Genomic DNA, 23,224 nt, shown 5'->3' on the forward strand with positions numbered 1-23,224 from the left:
AGTGAGACCCCATCTCTAGAAAAAAAAAAGAAAGTGAATTATGTGGTAACCAATAAATAATTAGACAGACAGACAAATACATAAATACCCTGCCAAACAAGGTGGTAAACAAGGAGGAAGATTCAGGACCTGGGAGACCAGGGGGCCAGTCCAAGAGAGATGAAATGCGTTTCTAGGATGGCACAGGGTGCAGTGGACCTGGGAAGCAGTCAATCCACAGGGCAGTAGAGGACTCCAAAAGCGATGTTTCCAAGAAAAACAGAACAAGGCCGGGTGCAGTAGCTCATGCCTGTAATTCCAGCACTTTGGGAGGCCAAGGCAGGTGGATCACAAGGTAGGAGATCAAGACCATCATGGCCAACATGGTGAAACCCCGCCTCTACTAAAAATACAAAAATTAGCTGGGTGTGGTGGTGCATGCCTGTAATCCCAGCTACTCAGGAGCTGAGGCATGAGAATCGCTTGAACCTGGGAGGCAAAGGTTGCAGTGAGCCGAGATTGTGCCACTGTACTCCAGCCTGGCAACACAGCAAAACTCCATCTCAAAAAAACAAAACTAAACTAAAACAAAAACAGAACAAAACAATACACACTAGAACAACAGAAAATAACTCCTTAGGCAGTGTGTAGCAAACCAAACAGAAAGGTACACTACAGAGCATTTAGGGTACAGAATGACAGAGACAGTGATTCAAAGACAAACAAAACAAAAGATTTAACACAATTATTAACCCAATCCCAAGGGAAACAAGAAGTTACACAAGGAATGGAATGCACATCATACTTCATACTTACTTAAGAGAAAAAAAATATATAAAGTTGTAATCATGAAAATGGTGAATTGGATTAAACCACAAAGGGTGATAAAATCATATGGATGGGCAGGGCAGAAGGAGGGGATAGGGAGAGTAAGAGCTAAAATATAAAATAATGTACCACAAATAGGTAGCTAAAGAATATAAAAATGTATAAAATATAATAGTAATGGCCGGGCGCGGTGGCTCATGCCTGTAATCCCAGCACTTTCAGAGGCCAAGGCGGGCGGATCACCTGAGGTCGGGAGTTCGAGACCAGCCTGACCAACATGGAGAAACCCTGTTTCTACTAAAAATACAAAATTAGCCAGGCGTGGTGGCAAATGCCTGTAATCCCAGCTACTCAGGAGGCTGAGGCAGGAGGATCGCTTGAACCCGGGAGGCGGAGGTTGCAGTGAGCCGAGATCGCGCCATTGCACTCCAGCCTGGGCAACAAGAGTAAAACTCCGTCTCAAACAAAAAATAATAATAATAAAAATAAATAAATAAAATATAATAGTAAATGTATATTATGTAGATAGGTGGAAACAGCATAAACAACTGAAAAAATTGAAAGTAGTTGCCTCTGGAGAATGAAGGAAAGAGATAAATATCACTTTGTTACTTTGTCATAAGCTTCTCAGTAACAAGTGAAGTGCCTGTATCAGGGCCTATAATCTCAGGTATGCAGGAGGCTGAGATGGGAGGATCACTTGAGCCCAGGAGTTCAAGACCAGCCTGGGTAAAATAGCAAGACCCCATCTCAAAACCATTTTTTTAAAACAAATACAAAAAAATTTTAAAGTTTCTCCTTATAGAGAGTAGCAGGAGAATCAGGGTGAGGCTGCACACTGGCAGGGCTCCACAGACCCAGGCTGAAGAACCTGCCTCACTGCAGACCCTGGGTATCCAAACTTTCTTTTCAGAATCAAAGTGGCACAACTGTACCTGTCAGCATTCCTCCTAATTCCTGCAAAAGCCTAAACTGCTGCAGGCTGCAGGTGGACTCCAAGAACAAAGTACAGAGGCAGTAAATGGGAAAAGGACAGAGATCTGAGGAGGATCTACAAAAGTAGCATATGACAAAGTCCATTCAAAGCCATTCCCACAGCTCCCTACATGAGCTAAAAGGATGACCAGGTCCTGAGAGGTCAAGCCCATTCCTCCTGAACAACTTGTCTAGTCTTCCTTCCACTAGAATGGCCAACCCAGTTCCATGTATCACAACCTACAGACCCCTGCCTGGCAGCTCCAGAAAGCAGAAAGCTCAAATCTGGCACAGGAAAAACCAGGACATGCACAAATATGGACTAAGGAAGCCTATTCAACTCTTCAAAGACTTGGGTTTATACAAGACATTCTCACCACAACTCCAGGACCCAACACATTGCCCACCCCTAGGCAGGTGTTCAATAACGTCTAATGACCAAGAGGCAGGTAAGCCTACCTTCCTTCTGTAAGGGTAGAGGACTCTAAGTGGACCTGAAGCCTAGAACCTCCATCAGACACTGCTCAGACTCTACCCTGGGCACTAGAGATGTAAGGAGGAGGAGCTTAAAGAAGAAAGAACAAGGCCAGGTGCCATGGCTCACGCCTGTAATTCCAGCACTTTGGGAGGCCAAGGAGGGCAGATCACGAAGTCAGGAGTTCAAGACCAGCCTGGCCAATATGGTGAAACCCCATCTCTACTAAAAATACAAAAATTAGTAGGGCATGGTGGCAGACGCTTGTAGTCCCAGCTACTCGGGAGGCTGAGGCAGGGAGAATTGCTTGAACCCGGGAGGCGGAGGTTGCAGTGGGCTGAGATCGTGCCACTGCACTCCAACCTGGGTGACAGAATGAGACTCCATAAAAAAAAAGAAGAAGAAGAAAGGGCAGGCCGGGCATGGTGGCTCATATCTGTAATTCCAGCGCTTTGGGAGGCTGAGGCAGGCAGATCACCTGAGCTCAGGAGATTGAAACCAGCTGGCCAACATGGCAAAACCCATCTGTACTAAAATTATAAAAATGAGCTGGGCATTGTGGCAGGTGCCTGTAATCCCAGCTACTTGGGAGGCTGAGGCAGGAGAATCACTTGAACCCAGGAGGTGGAGGTTGCAGTGAGCCAAGATCGGACCACTGCACTCCAGTCTGAGTGGCAGAACAAGACTCCATCTCGAAAAAAAAAAAAAAAAAAAAAAAAGAAGGGTAGCACCACCTCACTCAAGGACGGTTGGGCAGGCACTGCCTCAAGATCTTTCTAAGCCAGATGCAGTGGCTCATGCCTGTAATCCCAGCACTTTGGGAGGCTGAGGCAGGCAGATCACAAAGTCAGGAGTTTGAGACCAGCTTGGCCAACATGGTGAAACCCCATTTCTACTAAAAACACAAAAATTAGCCGGGCATGGTGGCAGGTGCCTGCAATCCCAGCTACTCGGGAGGCTGAGGCAGGAGAATCACTTGAACCCGGGAGGCAGAGTTTGCAGTGACTGAGACTGCGCCACTGCACTCCAGCCTGGGCAACTGAACAAGACTCTTGTCTCAAAATAAATAAATAAATAAATAATAAAAAGTTTAAAAAGATCTTCCTTCTGCACCCAAGTCCTACAGGAATCCTGGGAACAACTTCGCCAAGGCTGAGTCCATCACTTACTATCACTCCCTTTTCATCTGGATGACTACTACTTAGTTTCTGTATATTTAATCAAGGCTATAAATTTAGAGACTATAATAGAGTGTTTATATGAAAGTTATATTTTAGGGCCAGGCGTGGTGGCTCATGCCTGTAATCCCAGCACTTTGGGAGGCTGAGGCGGGTGGATCATGAGGTCAGGAGATCGAGACCATCCTGGTTAACATGGTGAAACCCTGTCTCTACTAAATATACAAAATTAGCCAGGCATGGTGGTGCATGCCTATAATCCCAGCTACTCACGAAGCTGAGGCAGGAGAATCACTTGAACCAAGGAGATGGTTCAAGAGATTGCGGTGAGCCAAGATTGTGCCATTGCACTCCAGACTGGGCAACAAGAGCAAAACTCCGTCTCAAAAAAAAAAAGTTATATTTTAGGAAGCAAAGGAAAAGATCTCAATGAGGTCTTTAAGACCTGTGTTAATGAAGTTATTTATTATTATTATTAATATTATTCTTATTTTGAGACAGAGTTTTATTCTTTTTGCCCAGGCTGGAGTGCAATTAGCCAGGCATGATGGCACATGCCTGTAATCTCAGCTACTCGGGAAACTTAGGCAGGAGAATCTCTTGAGCCTGGGAGGCAGAGGTTGCAGTGAGCCAAGTTCATGCCACTGTAGTCAAGCCTGGGCAACAGAGTGAGACCGTGTCTCAAAATATATATATATAATAATAATAATAACTCCAAACCAATTTAATGTCCCTGTCTAGGGGAACTGGAGACTGATAGCTTTTCTCAGTGTTTCTAGGACTGGCTGACTTTTCCTTCAGACTTCATTCATATGCGCTTCTGACATGGATCCCTATCAAACTGACTGATCCAGATGCAGGTGTACATTTTCTTTTTTCTTTTTCTTTTTTTGAGACAGAGTTTCACTCTTGTTGCCCAGGCTGGAGTGCAATGGTGCAGTCTCAGCTCACTGCAGTGTGGGCAAAGGATTACCTAGGTGCCGAGGCAACAGACTGAAGGCACAAACTGTTTCAGTATAATAAAGAAAATAGAATAGTTATAATACAAATTAGATATAGAGATGATCATGGACATTATCAATCATTAGTATAAACATTATTAATCATTAGCTTTTAATATTACTCTTTGTTGTATTACTAATATAAACAAGAAATAACCGGCAGATATAGGGTCCGGTGCTGAAGGGACATTGTGAGAAGTGACCAAGAAGGCAAGAGGTGAGCCCTCTGTCACGCCCACATAAGGGCCGCTTGAGGGCTCCTTGGTCAAGCAGTAACGCCAGTGCCTGGGAAGGCACCCGTTACTTAGCAGACCATGAAAGGGAGTCTCCTTTCCTTGGAGGAGTCAGGGAACACTCTACTCCACCAGCTTCTTGTGGGAGGCTGGATATTATCCAGGCCTGCCCACAGTTTTCCAGAGGCCTAAACCCCTCCCTGTGATGCTGTGCTTCAGTGATCACGCTCCTTGTCCACTTTCATGTTCCTCCCATACTCCTGGTTCCTCTTTGATCTCGCTCTGTCACCCAGGCTGGAGTGCAGTGGCAGGATCTCGGCTCACTGCAAGCTCCGCCTCCTGGGTTCACACCATTCTCCTGCCTCAGCCTCCTGAGTAGCTGGGACTACAGGCGCCCACCACCATGCCCAGCTAATTTTTTGTATTTTTTTTTAGTAGAGACGGGGATGGTCTCGATCTCCTGACCTTGTGATCCACCTGCCTCAGCCTCCCAAAGTGCTGGGATTACAGGCATGAGCCACCGCGCCCGGCCTGATCTTTCTTATAAGTGCATAGAGGAAAATGCTGACGTATGCTGCCTTCCCTCTCTGCTTCAGCTACCTAAAACAGAAGGGCTCCCTGTCCCATGATCACGTGATTTGCCTGACCTTATCAATCACTTGGATAACTCACCCTCCTTACCCTGCCCCCTTGTCTTTTTTTTTTTTTTTTTTTTTTTTGAGATAGAGTCTCGCTTTGTCGCCCATGCTGGAGTGCAGTGGTGTGATCTCAGCTCACTGCAAGCTCCGCCTCCTGGGTTCACACCATTCTCCTGCCTCAGCCTCCCGAGTAGCTGGGACTACAGGCGCCTGCCACGATGTCCGGCTAATTTTTTGTATTTTTAGTAGAGATGGGGTTTCACCGTGTTAGCCAGGATGGTCTCGATCTCCTAACCTCGTGATCCACCCGCCTCAGCCTCCCAAAGTGCTGGGATCACAGGCATGAGCCAGCGCGCCCAGCCACCCCCTTGTCTTGTATTCAATAAATATCAGTGCGCCCAGCCATGCAAGGCCACTACCAGTCTCCATGTCTTGGTAGTGGTCCCCCCGGCCCAGCTGTTTTCTCTTTATCTCTGTCTTGTGTCTTTATTTCTTATGATCTCTCATCTCCGCACATGGGGAAAACATCCGCTAAGCCCCGTAGGGCTGGACCCTACACTGCAACCTCCCCGTCCTGGGTTCAAGCGATTCTCGTGCCTCAGCCTCCCAAGTAGCTGGGACTACAGGCGCATGCCACCGTGCACAGCCAATTTTTGTATTTTTAGTAGAGACGGGGTTTCACCATGTTGGCCAGGGTGGTCTCGAACTCCTGAACTCAGGCAATCTACCCACCTCGGCCTCCCAAAATGCTGGGATTATAGGCGTAAGCCACCATGATTGGCCTTTTTTTGTTTTTCAGGCAGGGTCTCACTCTGTCACCCAGGTTGGAGTGCAGTGGTGCAATCTTGGCTCACTGCAAACTCTACCTCCTGGTGGAGTGATCCTCCCACCTCAGTCTCCTGAGTGGCTGGGACTACAGATGTACATGTGCCACCATGCCCCTCTAATTTTTGCATTTTTTGTAGAGATGACACTCTCTACATGTTGCCCAGGCTGGTCTTAAACTCCTGACCTCAAGTGATCCACCTGCCTTGGCCCCCAAAGCGCTAGGATTAGAGGCGTGAGCCACCACACCCAGCTCAGATATACATTTTCTTCCATTTCACATCTCAATTATTACTCACTAGTTCTCCGTCGTCTAAATTCCATCTTCCAAAAGAGAGAACCATTTTATTAGCCTTAGTCATCTGTATAAAACAGTAGCTAGAACTATCAGAGACTCCAAAGCAGATGACAACAGGGGGGCACAGGGTGGCGTGGTGAAGGAGCGGCAGCTGTGAGCTAGCTGTCCAGCAGAACCACACAGTTAACCTACTCTCCTTGGGGGTAACAAATCAACCCCGTGAATGTGTTCTGAGTAAGAGGAATGCCCAGCACCATATACCAACCTCTCTAAAAAGAGTCTTCCGGAAACAGTCAAAGGTCCCAGAGTACATGGGAGGCTGTCCAGGCAAACTCGGTGGCTGTGTCTGCAGTCGGACCTGAAACCAGAAGTTAAAATGCAGTCACCTACCAGAATCAGAACTGCCTGTCAGCAGCAATGGCCCAACTGTTTGCCAAACTGAACAGGGAAGGCTGTACCCTTGTACATGTCTTTGGCATTCACTTAACCTGCTGGATTCAAACTTCTCTTTCATTTCATTAGTACTTCATTCCTTTTATTGGCAAATAATATCCCATCGTATGAATAAATCACATTTTGTATGCCTGCCTATTCATCAGTTCATAGACATTTGTGTTTTTCCTACTTTTTGATTATTATGAATAATGCTGCTATAAACATTTGTGTACAAGTTTTTTGTGTGGATATATGTTTTCAGTTCTCTTCGGTATTGTATTGGTCAGAATTCTCCAGAGAAACAGAACCAACAGGAGATATATATCAAGAGATTTATTATAAGCAATTGGCTCATACAATTATAAAGGTTGAGAAGTCCCAAGATCTGTGGTCGGCAAGTTTGAGACCCAAAAAGAACCAATGATTCAGTTCAAGTCTGAAGGCGGGAAAAGACTAATGTCCCACCTCAAGTATTCAGGCAGGAGTTCCCTCTTACTTGCAGGAAGTGTCAGTCAGCCTTTTGATCTATTTAGGCCTTCAACTGGATGAGGTCCACTCACATTAGGGAGGACAATTAGCTTTAATCAGTCCACAGATTCAAATGTTAATATCCAAAACCACCCTCACAAGCACACTCAGAATAATGTGTGACCAAATACCTAGGTACTCTGTGGCCTAGTCAAGGTGACACATAAAATTAACCATCACAGGTATTTATCCACTAGCATAATTTCTAACTTATATGTCAACTCTGTTTAAACCTTTTGAGGAACTGCCAGACTGTTTTGCAAAGTGGCTGCACCATTTTATATTCCCATAAGCAGTCTAGGAGGGTCCCAATTTCTCCATATCTTCAATACTTATTATCTTTATTTATATATATATATATATATATACTTTTTTTTTTTTTTGGAGATAAGGTTTCACTCTGTCACTCAGGCTGGAGTGCGGCGGTGTGGTCAATAGCTCACTACAACCTTGACCTCCTGGGCTCATGCAATCCTCCCACCTCAGCCCCCCAAGCAGCTGGGACTACAGGTGCACACCACAATGCCAGGCTAATTTTTATTGTTTTTGTAGAGACAGAATCTCACTATATTGCTCTATATCTAACTTTTTTTTTTAAGCCATCATAGTGGGTATGAGGTGGTATGTCATTGTGATTTTGATTTGCATTTCCATGATGGATAATGACACTGAACAACTTCTCACATGCTTATTAGCCCATCTTCTTCAGAGAAATGCCTATTTAGGTCCATGGCTGGGTGTGGTGGCTCACATCTGTAATCCCAGAACTTTGGGAGGCAGAGGTGGAAGGATCACTTGAGGCCAGGAGTTCAAGATTACAGAAAACTGTGATGGTGCCACCACACTTCAGCTTGGGTAAAAGAGCAAGACCTGGTCTCTTTTTATTTATTTATTGAGACAGGGTCTCACTGTCTCGCCCATGCTGGAGTGCAGTGGTATGATCTTGGCTCACTGCCACTTTCGCCTCCCAGGCTCAGGTGATCCTCCCACCTCAGCCTCCCAAGTAGCTGGGACCTCAGGTGCATGCCATGCTCGGCTAATTTTGGTTTTTTTGTAGAGATGGGTTTTCACCATGTTGCCCAGGCTGATCTGGAACTCCTGGACTCATACAATCTGCCTGCCTCAGCCTCCCAAAGTGCTACGATTACAGATATGAGCCACCATGGCCAGCCAAGACCCAGTCTCTTTAAAAAAGAAAAAAAAAAAAAAAAAAAAAAAAAGGAGGCCAGGCGCGGTGGCTCACACCTGTAATCCCAGCATTTTGGGAGGCTGAGGTGGGTCAATAACCTGAGGTCAGGAGTTCAAGACCAGCATGGCCAACATGGCAAAACCCTGTCTCCACTAAAAATACAAAAATTAGCCAGGTGTGGTGGCACGCACCTGTAATCCCAGCTACTTGGGAGGCTGAGGCAGGAGAATTGCTTGAACCCGGGAGGCAGAGGTTGTGGTGAGTCAAAATCGCACCTTTGCACTTCAGCCTGGGCAAGAGTGAGACTCCTTCTCAAAAAAAAAAAAAGAAGAAGAAGAAGATTCTCTCTCTCTCTCTCTCTCGACAGGGTCTTACAGGCTGGAGTCTTTGCCCATTTTTAATTGGATTGTCTTTTTTTTTTTTTGAGGCAGAGTCTTGCTCTATCACCCAGGCTGGAGTGCAGTGGCTCAATCTCAGTTCACCACAAGCCTCCTGGGTTCAAGTGATTCTCCTGTCTCAGCCTCCCGCGTAGCTGGGATTACAGGTGCGTGCCACCACACCCAGCTAACTTTTGCATTTTTTTTTTTTTTTTTTTTAGTAGAGACAGGGTTTCGCCGTGTTGGCCAGACTGGTCTCGAACTTCTGACCTCAGGTGATCCACCCGCCTCGGCCTCCCAAAGTGCCGGGATTACAAGCATGAGCCACCGGCCCGGCCCTGATAAATGTTTATTGTTGTTTTAAGCCATTAAGTTTTGGGGTAAGTTGGTTTGGTTTTTTGGGTTTTTTTGAGACAAGGTCTTGCTCTGTCACCTAAGCTGGCATGCAGTGGTGCCATCTTGGCTAACTGCAGCCTTAAACTCCTGGGCTCAAGTGATCCTCCTGCCTCATTGGAGGAAACTGTTAAACCGCAATAGATAGCTGATATATCCAGTTACTTCTGCAGTCTTTTTCCTGAATTTTGTTTTGTTTTGTTTTGTTTTGAGACAGAGTTTCACTCATTGCCCAGACTGGAGAGCAATGGCATGATCTTGGCTCACTGCAACCTCTGCCTCCCAGGTTCAAGCGATTCTCCTGCCTCAGCCTCTCAAGTAGCTGGGATTACAGGCATATGCCACCACTCCCGGATAATTTTGCATTTGTATATTTATTTTTATTTATTTATTTATTTTTTGAGATGTAGTTTCACTCTTGTTGCCCAGGCTGCACAGCAATGGTGCGATCTGGGCTCACCGCAACCTCTGCCTCCCGGGTTCAAGCGATTCTCCTGCCTCAGCCTCCCAAGTAGCTGGGATTACAGGTATGCACCACCACGCCCAGCTAATTTTGTGTTTTTAGTAGAGATGGGATTTCTCCACATTGCTCAGGTTGGTCTCGAACGCCCAATCTCAGGTGATCTGCCCGCCTCAGCCTCCCAAAGTGCTGGGATTATAGGCATGAGCCACCATGCCTGGCCTAATTTTGTATTTTTAGTAGAGACGGAGCTTCTCCATGTTGGTCACCTGCTCTTGAACTCCCAACCTCAGGTGATCTGCCCGCCTCGGACTCCCAAAGTGGGATTACAGGCATGAGCCACCGCGCCCAGCCCTTCCTGGATGTTTTTCCTGCTCACTGTTCTGCTTCCAAATCCTTCTCAAGGTTGCTATTATACTAACCTTTCCAAAACATCATTTTTACCATGTTGTTTCTTTATTTCTTTGGAATCTCTTATTCTTGTATTTGTCAGGTCCTTCTATATCATCATTTTTACCATTTTTTTATAATTTCTTTAGAATTTATTATTCTTGTGTTTGTCAGGGCCTTCCATATCAAACCAAGGAAGTCCCTCTCTGGGCAACAGAGGCGACACGTAAGTCTGAGGGGTTTATGGGACACAATAGAAATGCCCAGAGGCCACCATACCTTTACATCCAAAATCCCTCATATTGTCCTTCAGATCTCCCATAGTCAGGCATAATCTCCCCTAGTTAGTAGAGAGAGAGAAATGGATCAAAGCTTCTGACTAGACCGGGTACAGTGGCTCACACCTATAATCCCAGCACTTCAGGAGGCCAAGGCTGGAGGATCACTTGAGGCCATGAGTTTGAGACCAGCCTGCCCAACATGGAGAAACCCCATCTCTACTAAAAATACAAAAATTAGCCAGGCATGGTGGCGGGCACCTATAATCCCAGCTACTCAGGAGGCTGAGGCAAAAGAATTGCTTGAACTCAGGAGATGGAAGTTGCCATGAGCCAAGATCCTGCCACTGTACTCCAGCCTGGGTGACAGAGGGAGAGTCTTGTCTCAAAAAAAAAAAAAAAAAAATTCTGACTAATACCTTGTTGTGATTTTTTTTTTCTTTTGAGACAGTGTCTCATTCTGTTGCCCAGACTGGAGTGCAAAGGCTCACTGCAGCCTCAAACTCCTAGGTTCAACCGATCCTCCAGCCTCAGCCGCCTGAGTAGCTGGGATTACAGATGTGCACCACCATGCCCAGCTAATTTTTGTATTTTTTATAGACATGAGGTCTTGCCATGTTGCCAAGGCTGCCTTTTTGTGATTTTATATACACTTCATACCTCATACCTGTCTCAACAGGATATCAGCCATCCAAACCAGCAAGAACATTAAAGTCCTTTGCAGGTGGTTTTTGTTTTGTTTTGTTTTGTTTTGTTTTTGAGAAGGAGTCTCACTCTGTCACCCAGGCTGGAGTGCAATGGTACAATCTCAGCTCACTGCAACCTCCGCCCTGTGGGTTCAAGTGATTCTCCTGCCTCAACCTCCCAATTAGCTGGGATTACAGGCACCTGCCACCACACGCAGCCAATTTTTTTTTTTGTATTTTTAGTAGAGATGGGATTTCACCATGTTGGCCAGGCTGGTCTCGAACTCCTGACCTCAGGTGATCCACCTGCCTCAGCCTCCCAAAGTGCTGGGATTAGCAGGCATGAGCCCACCGTGCCCGGCCTAGTTTGTCTTATTTTATAATATGATCCCCACTTGCAAGCCACACTCACCTTCACTCCTGCCTTCCCATCAGACTGTCTGGGTCTCCCTACTCCTTCAGTCTGAACTCATCCAGCACTTGAATGCCTGTTCTAACGCACCACCTTCCATAGAGCCTTTTCATGACCCACTCTGAAGCGCTGCAGCTTTTGCCTTGTCAGGACACACAGCCCACAGCTCAGTTACACTATCTTGGACTTCTTTTTTTTCTTCTTCTCCTTTTTTTTTTTTTTTTTTAACCTTGGACCTCTGAAAGTACCTTAAGGTCAGGCTTTGATTGGAGCCCACCCAGCTCACTAAGGCCAAAAACACAGCAGTCAGCAATTTGTGGTTTTGGTTTAAGCTAAAAAGAGGCTTTCTGGTTGCTAAATATGCCAGTGAGCATTTCAGTTATTTGCACTTCAGTGCAGAGGTCATCCAGTCCTTCTTGGGAGTGACATCAAGGACAAAGGTGATATGGAGGTAGGAGCAATATTTGTGTGTGTGTGTGTATATATATATATATATATATATATATATTTTTTTTTTTTAAGGGCGGCCCCAGAGGCCTAGAACTAATAAGATATCTGCCTATATGGACCAAGAGCAGGAAGAAAGGCCAGACAATCGTCCCTCAGTAGACAGTGCCGCTTGGAATGACCACAGTCTGGGAAGCACTAACACGTGGCATTTACCACCAGCTAAATAAACATTTGATTTCATGTTGCACAATGACCTAGCCAGTCCAGCTACTTTAACCCTGGTCTTCCTATAGAATGACCCCAGTATGAGCTCTACTTCAGGGCAGCTCCTCTCTTGGATGAAAGGCAGCAAAGGGCTTGCTGCCCAAGCTGGCCAAGAGGAAGTGCCCACAAAACTATTTCGCTGTGGAAGAAATCTGACCCAACATCCTAACAAACCCCCTCACATGGGCTTCCAATCTTTTAAAACTCATGTCTGCTCCCCACAGGCCCACCCTGGCAATGACTTGTCAATTTCCTTCACGTCTACGTCCAGAAAAAAAGTGAGAAAACTGGATGCAGCTTCGAGTGCTAAGCCATGGGGGATGGACTTTGGTCCCCAAGCAAAGCATTAATGAAGGTGTTGCAAGGGGAATAGTTGAGATATGATATGAGGAAGACCAGAGAACAATTCCTGATGAACGTCCTCCCTCCCAAGCCTCAGTCTGACCATAGCTTCCTCATCTGGGAGTTGTGAGAATGAGGCTGGCCTTGTGCAAAGCTGATCACCTTGCTTTCCATGGAAGGGGCTCGGTCACTGAGGTCATCATTGCTTCTCACAGGGATGCCTCTGCCCAGGAGGCTGAGCAGGCCACCGTTGGGTGACAGGCCGAAGAGTGTCAAGTATCTCCCCGGGCCGGGAAAGGTGCGAAAGAGATGGGTACTCTTGCCCCAGGGGAATGTATCAAAGGACACCTCCAGAACAACCGTACCGCTCTGTCTTTAGTTGTCTTCCTGGGGCAGGCTTTACAGGGGACCTGTTTCAACCTTAACGATAATATTAGTGTTGGCTGAAACCAAAACTATGGAGAGACGTTTATTCCTTCCCATCCCTAAAGAAGTGGCGCAGGGTCAGAAGAGACTGCGGGACAGGGAACTTTACATCAGAGCTCTTGACAGGCAGTTAGAGGCTGCTCACTTTGCGCCGCCGCCTGGCTCTTTGGGGCGCAAGGTACAGCTTCCTGCCCACCCCTGAAAGAGAGATTCCCTAGACTTCTCACGGAAGCTCACACATGCCCCTCTTCTGCCCAGCGTCCGCGCCTCGCGGGGGACCATGCTTTCCGCGCCCCGCCCGGGCCTCCTCCCCAAAGCCTGCGACCCAGCCTCCCGCACCTTGACCGTGTCCAGAGGGTGACCGACGAACACCAGGCACACACCGCCAAAGCCGCCGGCCAGCAGGTTCTTGAGCGGGCTGATGGGTTTTGGCTGGTCGGCCATGGTCAGTCCGTCTGTCACTCCGTCTGTCAGTTCTCGGGCCGTCCTGGCTTCTCAGCCCCAGCTGCAGTGCCGGCGCCGCCGACCTTTCACCCACTTTCGGGTGGGCGGGGCACGAGCCCGGGGCAGGTCGGGAGGAGGGCCCAGTTGGCACGGTAGGGCTTCCGCCCGGGGCTGCTTCCGGCCTCGGCCCCGCTTCGATGGGCGTGGCAGAGCGCAAAGCCGCATGGGCGGGGTTTGGGAGTGTCGGCCAGCGGGCCTATTCCTCCAGGAAGCCTTCCCAGACTTCAATGTTTCCTCTGAGCTCCCATTCATCCACTCACTCCAGAGAGATCAATTGCGCCCTGCCATATGCCAGGCGTCCTTCTAGGTGCTGGAGGCACCCCTGGTAGTACAACACACAGGTCCCTGTCCTGGAATTTACAGACCATAACAAAGATAAATAACTAAAAAATGCATAGTGTATCAAGTAGTAATAAGTACTACGGAGAAAAATCCAGGAAGAGAGTTAGAGGGTGTGTGGGACAAGTGATTTGCAATTTTAGTTAGTTGAATAAGGGAGGGTTTAACTGAAAAGGTGACAGGATTCAAGACCTGAGAAGATGAGAGAGGGAGTTCTGTTCACACATAACAGGGTCAAGGGTGAGGAACCTTCCACCCAGAAGAAAAAGAAAATGCAAAAGCCTTGAGATGGTCTGTGCCTGACATGTTTGAGAAACCACAGGAAGAGGGAGGGTAGTAGCTGATGAGGCGACAGAGGTTTTGGAGGCACTAGAAGACAGGTTTGGGCCTGGTGTTATGGCTCATGTCTGTAATCCCAGCTCTTTGGGAGGCCAAGGCGAGAGGATTGCTTAAACCCAGGAGTTTGAGACCAGCCTGACTTATATAGCGAGACTCTTGTCTCTAAAAAAAAAAAGTTAGGCCGGGCCCAGTGGCTCACACCTGTAATCCCAGCACTTTGGGAGGCCAAGGCAGGCATATCAACTCAGGTCAGGAGTTTGAGACCAGCCTGACCAACATGGAGAAACCCCGTCTCTACTAAAAATACAAAATTAGCTGGGCGTGGTGGCGCATGCCTGTAATCCCAGCTACTTGGGAGGCTGAAGCAGGAGAATCACTTGAACTTGGGAGGCAGAGATTGCGGTGAGCCCAGATCATGCCATTGCACTCCAGCCTGGGCAAAAAGAGCGAAACACTGTCTCTAAAAAAAAAAAAAAAAAAAAAAAAAGTTAAAGGCCCAACGCAGTGGCTCATGCCTATAATCCCAGCACTTTGGAAGGCCAAGGCAGGTGGATCACCTGAGGTCAGGAGTTCAACACCAGCCTGGCCAACATGGTCAAACCCCGTCTCTACTAAAAATACAAAAACTTGCCAGCCGTGATGGCAGACGCCTATGCCTGTGATCCCAGCTACTCGAGAGTCTAAGGCAGGAGAATCGCTTGAGCCCAGGAGGCGGAGCTTGCAGTGAACCGAGATCTTGCCACTGTCTCTCCTCTGAAGGACGTAGAAGTCATTGCAGGATACTGAGTGGGGAGCGACATAGTCTGACATCGTTATCAGGATCCCCCTTTGATTGCTGGGTGAAAATAGACTCCAGGGGGCAAGAAGAAACAAGGAGCCTTAAGGAGGCTAAAAGCCATGGCCAGAGATGTTGACTTGCACGAGGGCATAACAGAGGAGGTAGTAAGAAGTGGTCAGATTCGGCCGGGCGTGGTGGCTCACGCCTGTAATCCCAGCACTTTGGGAGGCCGAGGTGGGTGGATCTCAAGGTCAGGAAATCGAGACCATCCTGGCTAACATGGTGAAACCCCGTCTCTACTAAAAATACAAAAAAAAAAAAAAAAAATTAGCCGGGCATCATGGCGGGCATCGTGGCGGGCATCTGTAGTTCCAGCTACTCGGGAGGCTGAGGCAGGAGAATGGCGTGAACCTGGGAGGCGGAGGTTGCAGTGAGCTGAGATCGTGCCACTGCACTCCAGCCTGGGTGACTGAGCAAGACTCCGTCTCAAAAAAAAAAAAAAAAAAAAAAAAGAGGTGGCCAGATTCTGGATATAGTCTAAAGAAAAAAAAATTTTAAGTTGTCAATTAATAGGATATAAAGCGGCTAGGCACAGTGGTTCACGCCTATAATCCCCGCACTTTGGGAGACCGAGGCATACAGATCATGAGGTCAGGAGATCGAGACCATCCTGGCTAACACAGTGAAACCCCTTCTCTACTAAAAACACAAAAAATTAGCCAGGTGTGATGGCACAGTGCTTGCAGTCCCACCTACTCAGGAGGCTAAGGCAGGAGAATCACGTGAACCTGGGAGGTGGATTTTGCAGTTAGCCAAGATCACGCCACTGCACTCCAGCCTGGCAACAGAGTGAGACTCTTTCTCAAAAAAAAATAAAATAAATTAAAATAAATAAATAAATAAAAAGGATATAAAAAGGATATAAGGGGTGTCAAAGAAGATTTAAGATTATGGGGCCGGGGCTGGGCGAAGTGGTGGTTCACGCCTGTAATCCCAGCACTTTGGGAGGCCGAGGTGGGCGGATCATGAGGTCAGGAGATCGAGACTATCCTGGCTAACACGGTGAAACCCCATCTCTACTAAAAATACAAAAACTTAGCCGGGCGTGGTGGCAGTAGCCTGTAGTCCCAGCTACTCAGGAGGCTGAGGCAGGAGAACGGCAAGAACCTAGGAGGTGGAGCTTGTAGGGAGCCAAGATCGCGCCACTGCACTCCAGCCTGGGCAACAGAGTGAGACTCCGTCTCAAAAAAAAAAAAAAGAAAAGAAAAGAAAAAAAAGAATTATGGGCCGGGCACAGTGGCTCACACCTGTAATCCCAACATTTTGGGAGGCCCAGGCAGGCGGATCACGAGGTCAAAGTTCGAGACCAGCCTGGCCACCATGGTGAAATGCTCTCTCTACTAAAAATACAAAAATTAGCCAGGCATGCTGGCATGTACCTATAATCCCAACTGCTCAGGAGGCTGAGACAGGAGAATCGTTTGAACCCAGGAGGCAGAAGTTGCAGTGAGCCGAGACCACGCCATTGCACTCCACCCTGGGTGACAGAGCAAAACTCCGTCTCAAAAACAACAACAACAACAAAAAAACAACTATATGCATTGGAGCAAATTTTTAGAAAGGGATTCATAAATGCCTTCACACAGGAAAAAATAGGCAATCAAGCATTCTCATTCGAATGAGGGGCCAGGCGCGGTGGCTCACACCTGTAATCCCAGCACTTTGGGAGGCCAAGGTGAGTGGATCATGAGGTCGGGAGATCAAGACCATCCTGGCCAACATAATGAAACCCCATCTCTACTAAAAATACAAAAATTAGCTGGGCATGGTGGCATGTGCCTGTAATCCCAATACTAGGGAGGCTGAGGCAACAGAATCACTTGAACCAGGGAGTGGGAGGTGGCAGTGAGCCGAGATGGCACCACAGCACTCCAGCCTGGCCACAGAGCAAGACTCTGTCTCAATAATAATAATAATCATCATCAGGGCCAGGCACCATGGCTCATGCATATAATCCCAGAAATTTGTGAGGTCGAGAGAGGCAGATCATTTGAGGTCGGGAGTTCAAGACCAGCCTGACCAACATGGTGAAACCCCATCTCTACTAAAAATACAAAAAAAAATTAGCTGGTGTGGTCGTGGGCGCCTGTAATCTTGGCTACAAGGGAGACTGAGGCAGGAGAATTGCTTGAACCCAGGAGGCAGAGATTGCAGTGAGCAGGGATCGCTGACAGAGTGAGACTCTGTCTCAAAAAGAAAAAAAGAATCAGAACACATTATATATATATACTTTTTTTTTTTTGAGGCGGAGTCTTGCTCTGTGGCCCAGGCTGGAATGCAGTGGTGTGATATTGGTTCACTGCAACCTCCACCTCCAGGGTACAAGCGATTCTCTTGCCTCAGCCTCATGAGTAGCTGGGATTACAGGCACCCGCCACCACACCTGGCTGATTTTTGTATTTTTAGTAGAGACAGGGTTGGCCAGGTGCAGTGGCTCACATCTGTAATCCCAGCACTTTGGGAGGCCGAGGCGGGTGGATCACCTGAGGTCAGGCGTTCAAGACCAGCCTGGCCATCATGGTGAAACCCCATCTCTGTTAAAAATACAAAAGCTAGCTGAGCGTGGTGGTAGGCACCTGTAATCTTAGCTACTTGGGAGGCTGAGGCAGGAGAATTTCTACAACCCGGGAGGTGGAGGTTGCAGTGAGCCAAGATCGTGCCATTGCACTCCAGCCCAGGCAACAACATCAAGACTCCATCTCTGGAAAAAAAAAAAAAAGATATAAAAATTAGTCAGGTGTGATGGCAGGCACCTGTAGTCCCAGCTACTTGGGAGGTGAGGTATGAGAATTGCTTGAACCCAGGAGGCAGAGGTTGCAGTGAGCCAAGATCTTGCCACTGTACTCCCACCTGGGTGACAGAGAGAGATTCTGTCTCAAAAAAAAAAAAAAAAAAAAAAAAATTGAACCTCATACTCAGCCAAACTAGCATCCAAGCAGGAGGATGAAACAGTATCACTCAACTATGCAAACAGACACATGGGAAGTTGGCTCATGCCTGTAATCCCAGCACTTTGGGAGGCCAAGGCGGGCGGATCACAAGGTCAGGAGATCGAGACCATCCTGGCTAACATGGTGAAACCCCGTCTCTACTAAAAAAACAAAAACAAAATTAGCCAGGCATGGTGGTGGGCGCCTGTAGTCTCAGCTACTCGGGAGGCTGAGGTGGGAGAATGGTGTGAACCCTGGAGGCGGAGCTTGCAGTGAGCCCAGATCGTGCCACTGCACTCCAGCCTGGGGGACAGAGCAAGACTCCGTCTCAAAAACAAAACAAAACAAAACAAAAAAAAGTAGGAAGTTTGCTATACATGGCTGGGCATGGTGACTCACACCTGTAATCCCAGCTCCTTGGGAGGCCAAGGTGAAAAAAAAAACACATAAAAGTTAAAAAGCAAAAAGCAAAACCAAGAAAGAAGACATGGCAAGCAAATAAATTTGTGAAATCTGAAACCTGTAGTTATCTTTATGATCATTGATGTTAAAGTTTGCTATATGTGGGAAGGGCATAGTGGCTCAGGCCTGTAATTCCAGCACTTTGGGATCCTAAGATAGGAGAATTGCTTGAGCAATTCTCAAGTTAAAGACCAGTCTGGGAAACATGGCAAGACCCCCCCACATCTTTAAAGAAAAAAAAAAATTGGATTTTTTTTTTTTTGAGACGGAGTCTGGCTCTGTTGCCCAGGCTGGAGTGCAGTGGTGTGATCTCGGCTCACTGCAACCTCTGCGTGAGCCACCGCATCTGGCAACTTTTTTTTTTCCTTAGAATCTCACTCCAACACCCAGGCTGAGTGCAGTGGCGTGATCTTGGCTCACTGCAACCTCCAGTTCCTGGGTTCAAGCGATTCTCCTGCCTCAGCCTCCTGAGTAGCTGGGACTACAGGCATGCACCACCAAATCTGGCTGATTTTTGTATTTTGTAGAAATAGGGTTTCACTATCTTGGCCAGGCTGGTCTCAAACTCCTGGCCTCAAGTGATCCAACTGCCTCAGCCTTCCAAAGTGCTAGGATTACAGGCATGAGCCACCGCGCCCAGCCTCCACTTTCTTTTTTATTTTTATTTTTTGAGACAGTCTTGCTCTGTAGCCCAGGCTGGAGTGCAGTGGCACGATCGCGGCTCACTGCAACCACCACCTCCCGGGTTCAAGCGATTCTTCTGCCTCAGCCTCCTGAGTAGCTGGGACTACAGGTGCCTGCCACCACGCCCAGCTAATTTTTTGTATTTTTAATAGAGACAAGGTTTCACCATGTTAGCCAGGATGGTCTCGATCTCCTGACCTCATCATCTACCCATGTCCGCCTCCCAGAGTGCTGGGATTACAGGCATGAGCCACTGCACCTGGCCAAGCTTCCACTTTCTTTTTCTTTTCTTTCTTTTTTTTTTTTTTTTGAGACAGATTCTCGCCCTGTCACCCAGGCTGGAGTGCAATGGCGAGATCTGGGCTCACTGCAAACTCCGCCTCCCGGGTTCACAGCATTCTCCTGCCTCAGCCTCCCGAGTAGCTGGGATTACAGGCGTTCGCCACCACGCCCAGCTACTTTTTGTATTTGTAGTAGAGACGGGTTTCATCATGTCGGCCAGGCTGGTCTCCAACTCTTGACCTCCTGATCTGGCCGCCTCAGCCTCCCAAAGTGCTGGGATTACAGGCGTGAGCCACTGTGCCCAGCCTCCTCCACTGTCTTATTTGAAAAACACATTAAATTTTTTTTTTTTTTGAGACGATGTCTTGCTCCTTTTTCCCAGGCTGGAGTGCAATGGCCAGATCTCGGCTCACCGCAACCTCCGCCTGCCGGGTTCAAGCAATTCTCCTGCCTCAGTCTGGCGAGTAGCTGGGATTACAGACGGGTGCCACTACGCCAGGCTAATTTTTGTATTTTTAGTAGAGACAGGGTTTCACCATGTTGGTCAGGCTGCTCTTGAACTCCTGACCTTGTGATCTGCCTGCCTCAGCCTCCCAAAGTGCTGGGATTACAGGCGTGAGCCACCGCGCCAAGCCCAGAAAACATTAATTTTTAAAAAACAAAAAGGATAAAAAATAAAATGTCACTGTCCTCTAGCCTGGATGGGAGTGTAAGATCCTGTCTCTACAAAAATAAAAAACAATTAAAAAAAGAAACATGGCCAGGTGTGGTGGCTCATCCCCTGTAATCCCAGCACATTGGAAGGCCAAGGCGGGAGGATAGCCTGAGACTAGGAGTTCGAGACCAGCCTGGACAACATAGTGAGACCTCGTCTCTCCAAAAAAAAAAAAAAAAATTGGCTGGGAGCGGTGGCTCACGCCTGTAATCCCAGCACTTTGGGAGGCTGAGGCGGGCGGATCGCCTGAGGTCAGGAGTTCAAGAAAAGCCTGGCTAACATGGTGGAACCTTGTCTCTACTAAAAAATACAAAAATTAGCTGTGCGTGGTGGCGGATGCCTGTAATCCCAGCTGCTCTGGAGGCTGAGGCAGGAGAATCCTTTGAAAATGGGAGGCGGAGGTTGCAGTGAGCCAGGATCGCACCATTACACTCCAGCCTGGGAGACAAGAGCCAAACCCCATCTCAAAAGGAAAACAAAAAAAAATTAACCTGGCATGGTTATGCATGTCTGTGGTCCCAGACACTCATGAGGCTGAGGTGGGAGGATCCCTTGAGCCCAGGATGTTGAGGTTGTAGTGAGTCGTGATTGTGCCACTGCACTCCAGCCTGGGTAACAGAGTGAGACTCCATTGCCAAAACAAAATACAAAAAACAAAACAAAACATCAACCTGAATCTAAGGTTTTTTTTTTTTTTTTGAGATGGGGTCTCACTCTGACGCCCAGGCTGGAGTGCAGTGGCACGATCTCAGCTCCCTGCAAACTCTGCCTCCCGAGTTCACGCCATTCTGCTGCCTCAGCCTCCCAAGTTGCTGGGACTACAGGTGCCCGCCACCACGCCTGGCTAATTTTTTTTTTTTTGTATGAGATTGTCTAAGAATTTTTTTTTTTTTTTCTGAGACGGAGTCTTGCTCTGTCGCCAGGCTGGAGTGCAGTGGCAACTAATTTTTGTATTTTTAGTAGAGACGGGGTTTCACCATGTTGGCCAGGATGGTCTCGATCTCCTGACCTCGTGAATCTGCCCACCTACGGCCTCCCAAAGTGCTCGGATTATAGGCGTGAGCCACTGCGCCTGGCCAGAAATTTTTGAAAAAGACCAATAAGGGCTTCAACCTGAGAAAGCTGATGGAAAGAAAAAAAATCAACAAAGGCATCTTGTTCTACCATACAGCAAAAAGAAACCGGCCAGTCATGGTGGCTCACACCTGTAATCCCAGCACTTTAGGAGGCCGAGGCGTGTGGATCACCTGAGGTAAGGAATTCGAGACCAGCCTGGTAACATGGCGAAAACCCATCTCTACTAAAAATACAAAAAGTAGCGGGACATGGTGGCACCCGCCTGTAGTCCCAGCTACTCGGGAGACTGAAGCAGGAGAATTGCTTGAACTCGGGAGGTGGAGGTTACAGTGAGCCAAGATCACACCAGAGCACTCCAGCCTGGGTGACGGAGCAAGACTGCATCTCTAAATAAAAAATTGGCCGGGTACGGTGGCTCATGCCTGTAATTCCAGCACCTTGGGAGGCCGAGGCAGGCGGATCACTTGAGGTTGGGTGTGTGAGGCCAGCCTGGCCAACATGGTGAAACCCTGTCTCTACTAAAAATATAAAAATTAGCCTGGCATGGTGGCGGGTGCCTGTATTCCCAACTACTTGGGAGGCTGAGACAGGAGAATTGCTTGAACCCAGGTGGTAGAGATTGCAGTGAGCTGAGATCGTGCCACTGCACTTCAGCCTGGGTGACAGAGTAAGATTCCATCTCAAAAATAAAATAAATAAATAAATAAAATAGAAAACAATTTTTTAAAAAGAAACCATGAAGCTGAAATTAAAACACTGTAGTATTGGACTGGGAATAGGCAAACAGACCTTCAAAACAGAACGAAGAGCCCAGATAACAAATCCATGGGAGACTGAGGCAGGATTGCTTTTTTTTTTTTTTTTTTAGAAAGAGGCTCACTCTTTCCCCCAGGCTGGAGTGCAGTAGCAGGATCTTGGCTCACTGCAACCTCCGCCTCCCAGGTTCAAGTGATTCTTCTGTCTCAGCTCCCCCAAGTAACCAGGACTCCAGGCACGTGCCACCACGCCTGGCTAATTTTTGTATTTTTTGGTAAAGATGGGGTTTCACTATGTTGGCCAGACTGGTCTTGAACTCCTTACCTCAGGTGATCTTTCCGCCTCAACCTCCCAAAGTGCTGGGATTACAGGCGTGAGCCACTGTGCCCAGCTGAGGTAGTATTGCTTTAACCCAGGAGGCAGGGGTTGCAGTGAGCCAAGATAGCACCACTGCACTCCCGCCTAGGTGACAGAGCATCACCTAGGGTCTTTTGAGACAGGGTCTTGCTCTGTTACCTAGGCTTGTCTCCTAGGCTAGGCCTCAGAAAAAAATTAAATAAATCAATAAATAAAATATTAGCATTTTGTACATATCTTTCAGGGCCCTTTCAATGAGTTAACATACATATTTATATATACAGCTATACACACTCACACACACACTTACACAAACTGTTTTCATTGATAAAAGGCTATATTGTAAATACCAGTTTGCTTTTTTCACTCAGTAGAGGCTGCTATTATTCTCCTAATTTCACAAATGAGTAAACTAAGTCACAGAGAGGTAAGGTTCCCTGCCCAAGGTCACATGGACAGGAAGATGTGGAGTTGGGATTCTCTTTAAAGTATTATTTTAATTTTAGTTTTATTTTTTTGAGACAGGGTCTTGCTCTGTCACCTAGGCTGGAGTGCAGTGGCACAATCTCAGCTCACTGCAAGCTCCACTTCCTGAGCTGAAGCCATTCTCCCATCTCAGCCTCACTAGTAGCTGGGACTACAGGTGCGCACCACCATGCCTGGTTAATTTTTTTTTTTTTTTTTTTTTGAGATGGAGTTTTGCTCTTGTCACCCAGGCTGGAGTGCAGTGGCACAATCTCAGCTCACTGCAACCTCTGCCTCCCAGGTTCAAGCGATTCTCCTGCCTCAGCCTCCTGAGTAAGTGGGATTACAAATACCCGACACCACGCCTGGCTAATTTTTGTATTTTTAGTAGAGACAGGGTTTCACCATGTTGGCCA

At 47.5% G+C, this 23,224-nt stretch overlaps 1 protein-coding gene across 1 annotated transcript in view; it reads right to left on the reverse strand.

The window, feature by feature from the left end:
* Positions 1 to 13,719, reverse strand: part of SLC25A20 (solute carrier family 25 member 20) — a 42,110-nt gene extending 28,391 nt beyond the window's left edge. Inside the window, exons 1-2 of the mRNA XM_516446.9 lie at positions 13,400 to 13,719; positions 6,696 to 6,788 (exon numbers count right to left, since the gene is read on the reverse strand). Coding sequence (XP_516446.3) covers positions 6,696 to 6,788; positions 13,400 to 13,504 — 198 coding nt within the window. The 5' untranslated portion in view covers positions 13,505 to 13,719. The remainder of the gene's footprint in view (positions 1 to 6,695; positions 6,789 to 13,399) is intronic.
* Positions 13,720 to 23,224: the final 9,505 nt, after the last annotated feature.

Source organism: Pan troglodytes, chromosome 2 (assembly GCF_028858775.2).
Source record: "Pan troglodytes isolate AG18354 chromosome 2, NHGRI_mPanTro3-v2.0_pri, whole genome shotgun sequence".
Taxonomy (NCBI): Eukaryota; Metazoa; Chordata; class Mammalia; order Primates; family Hominidae; genus Pan; species Pan troglodytes.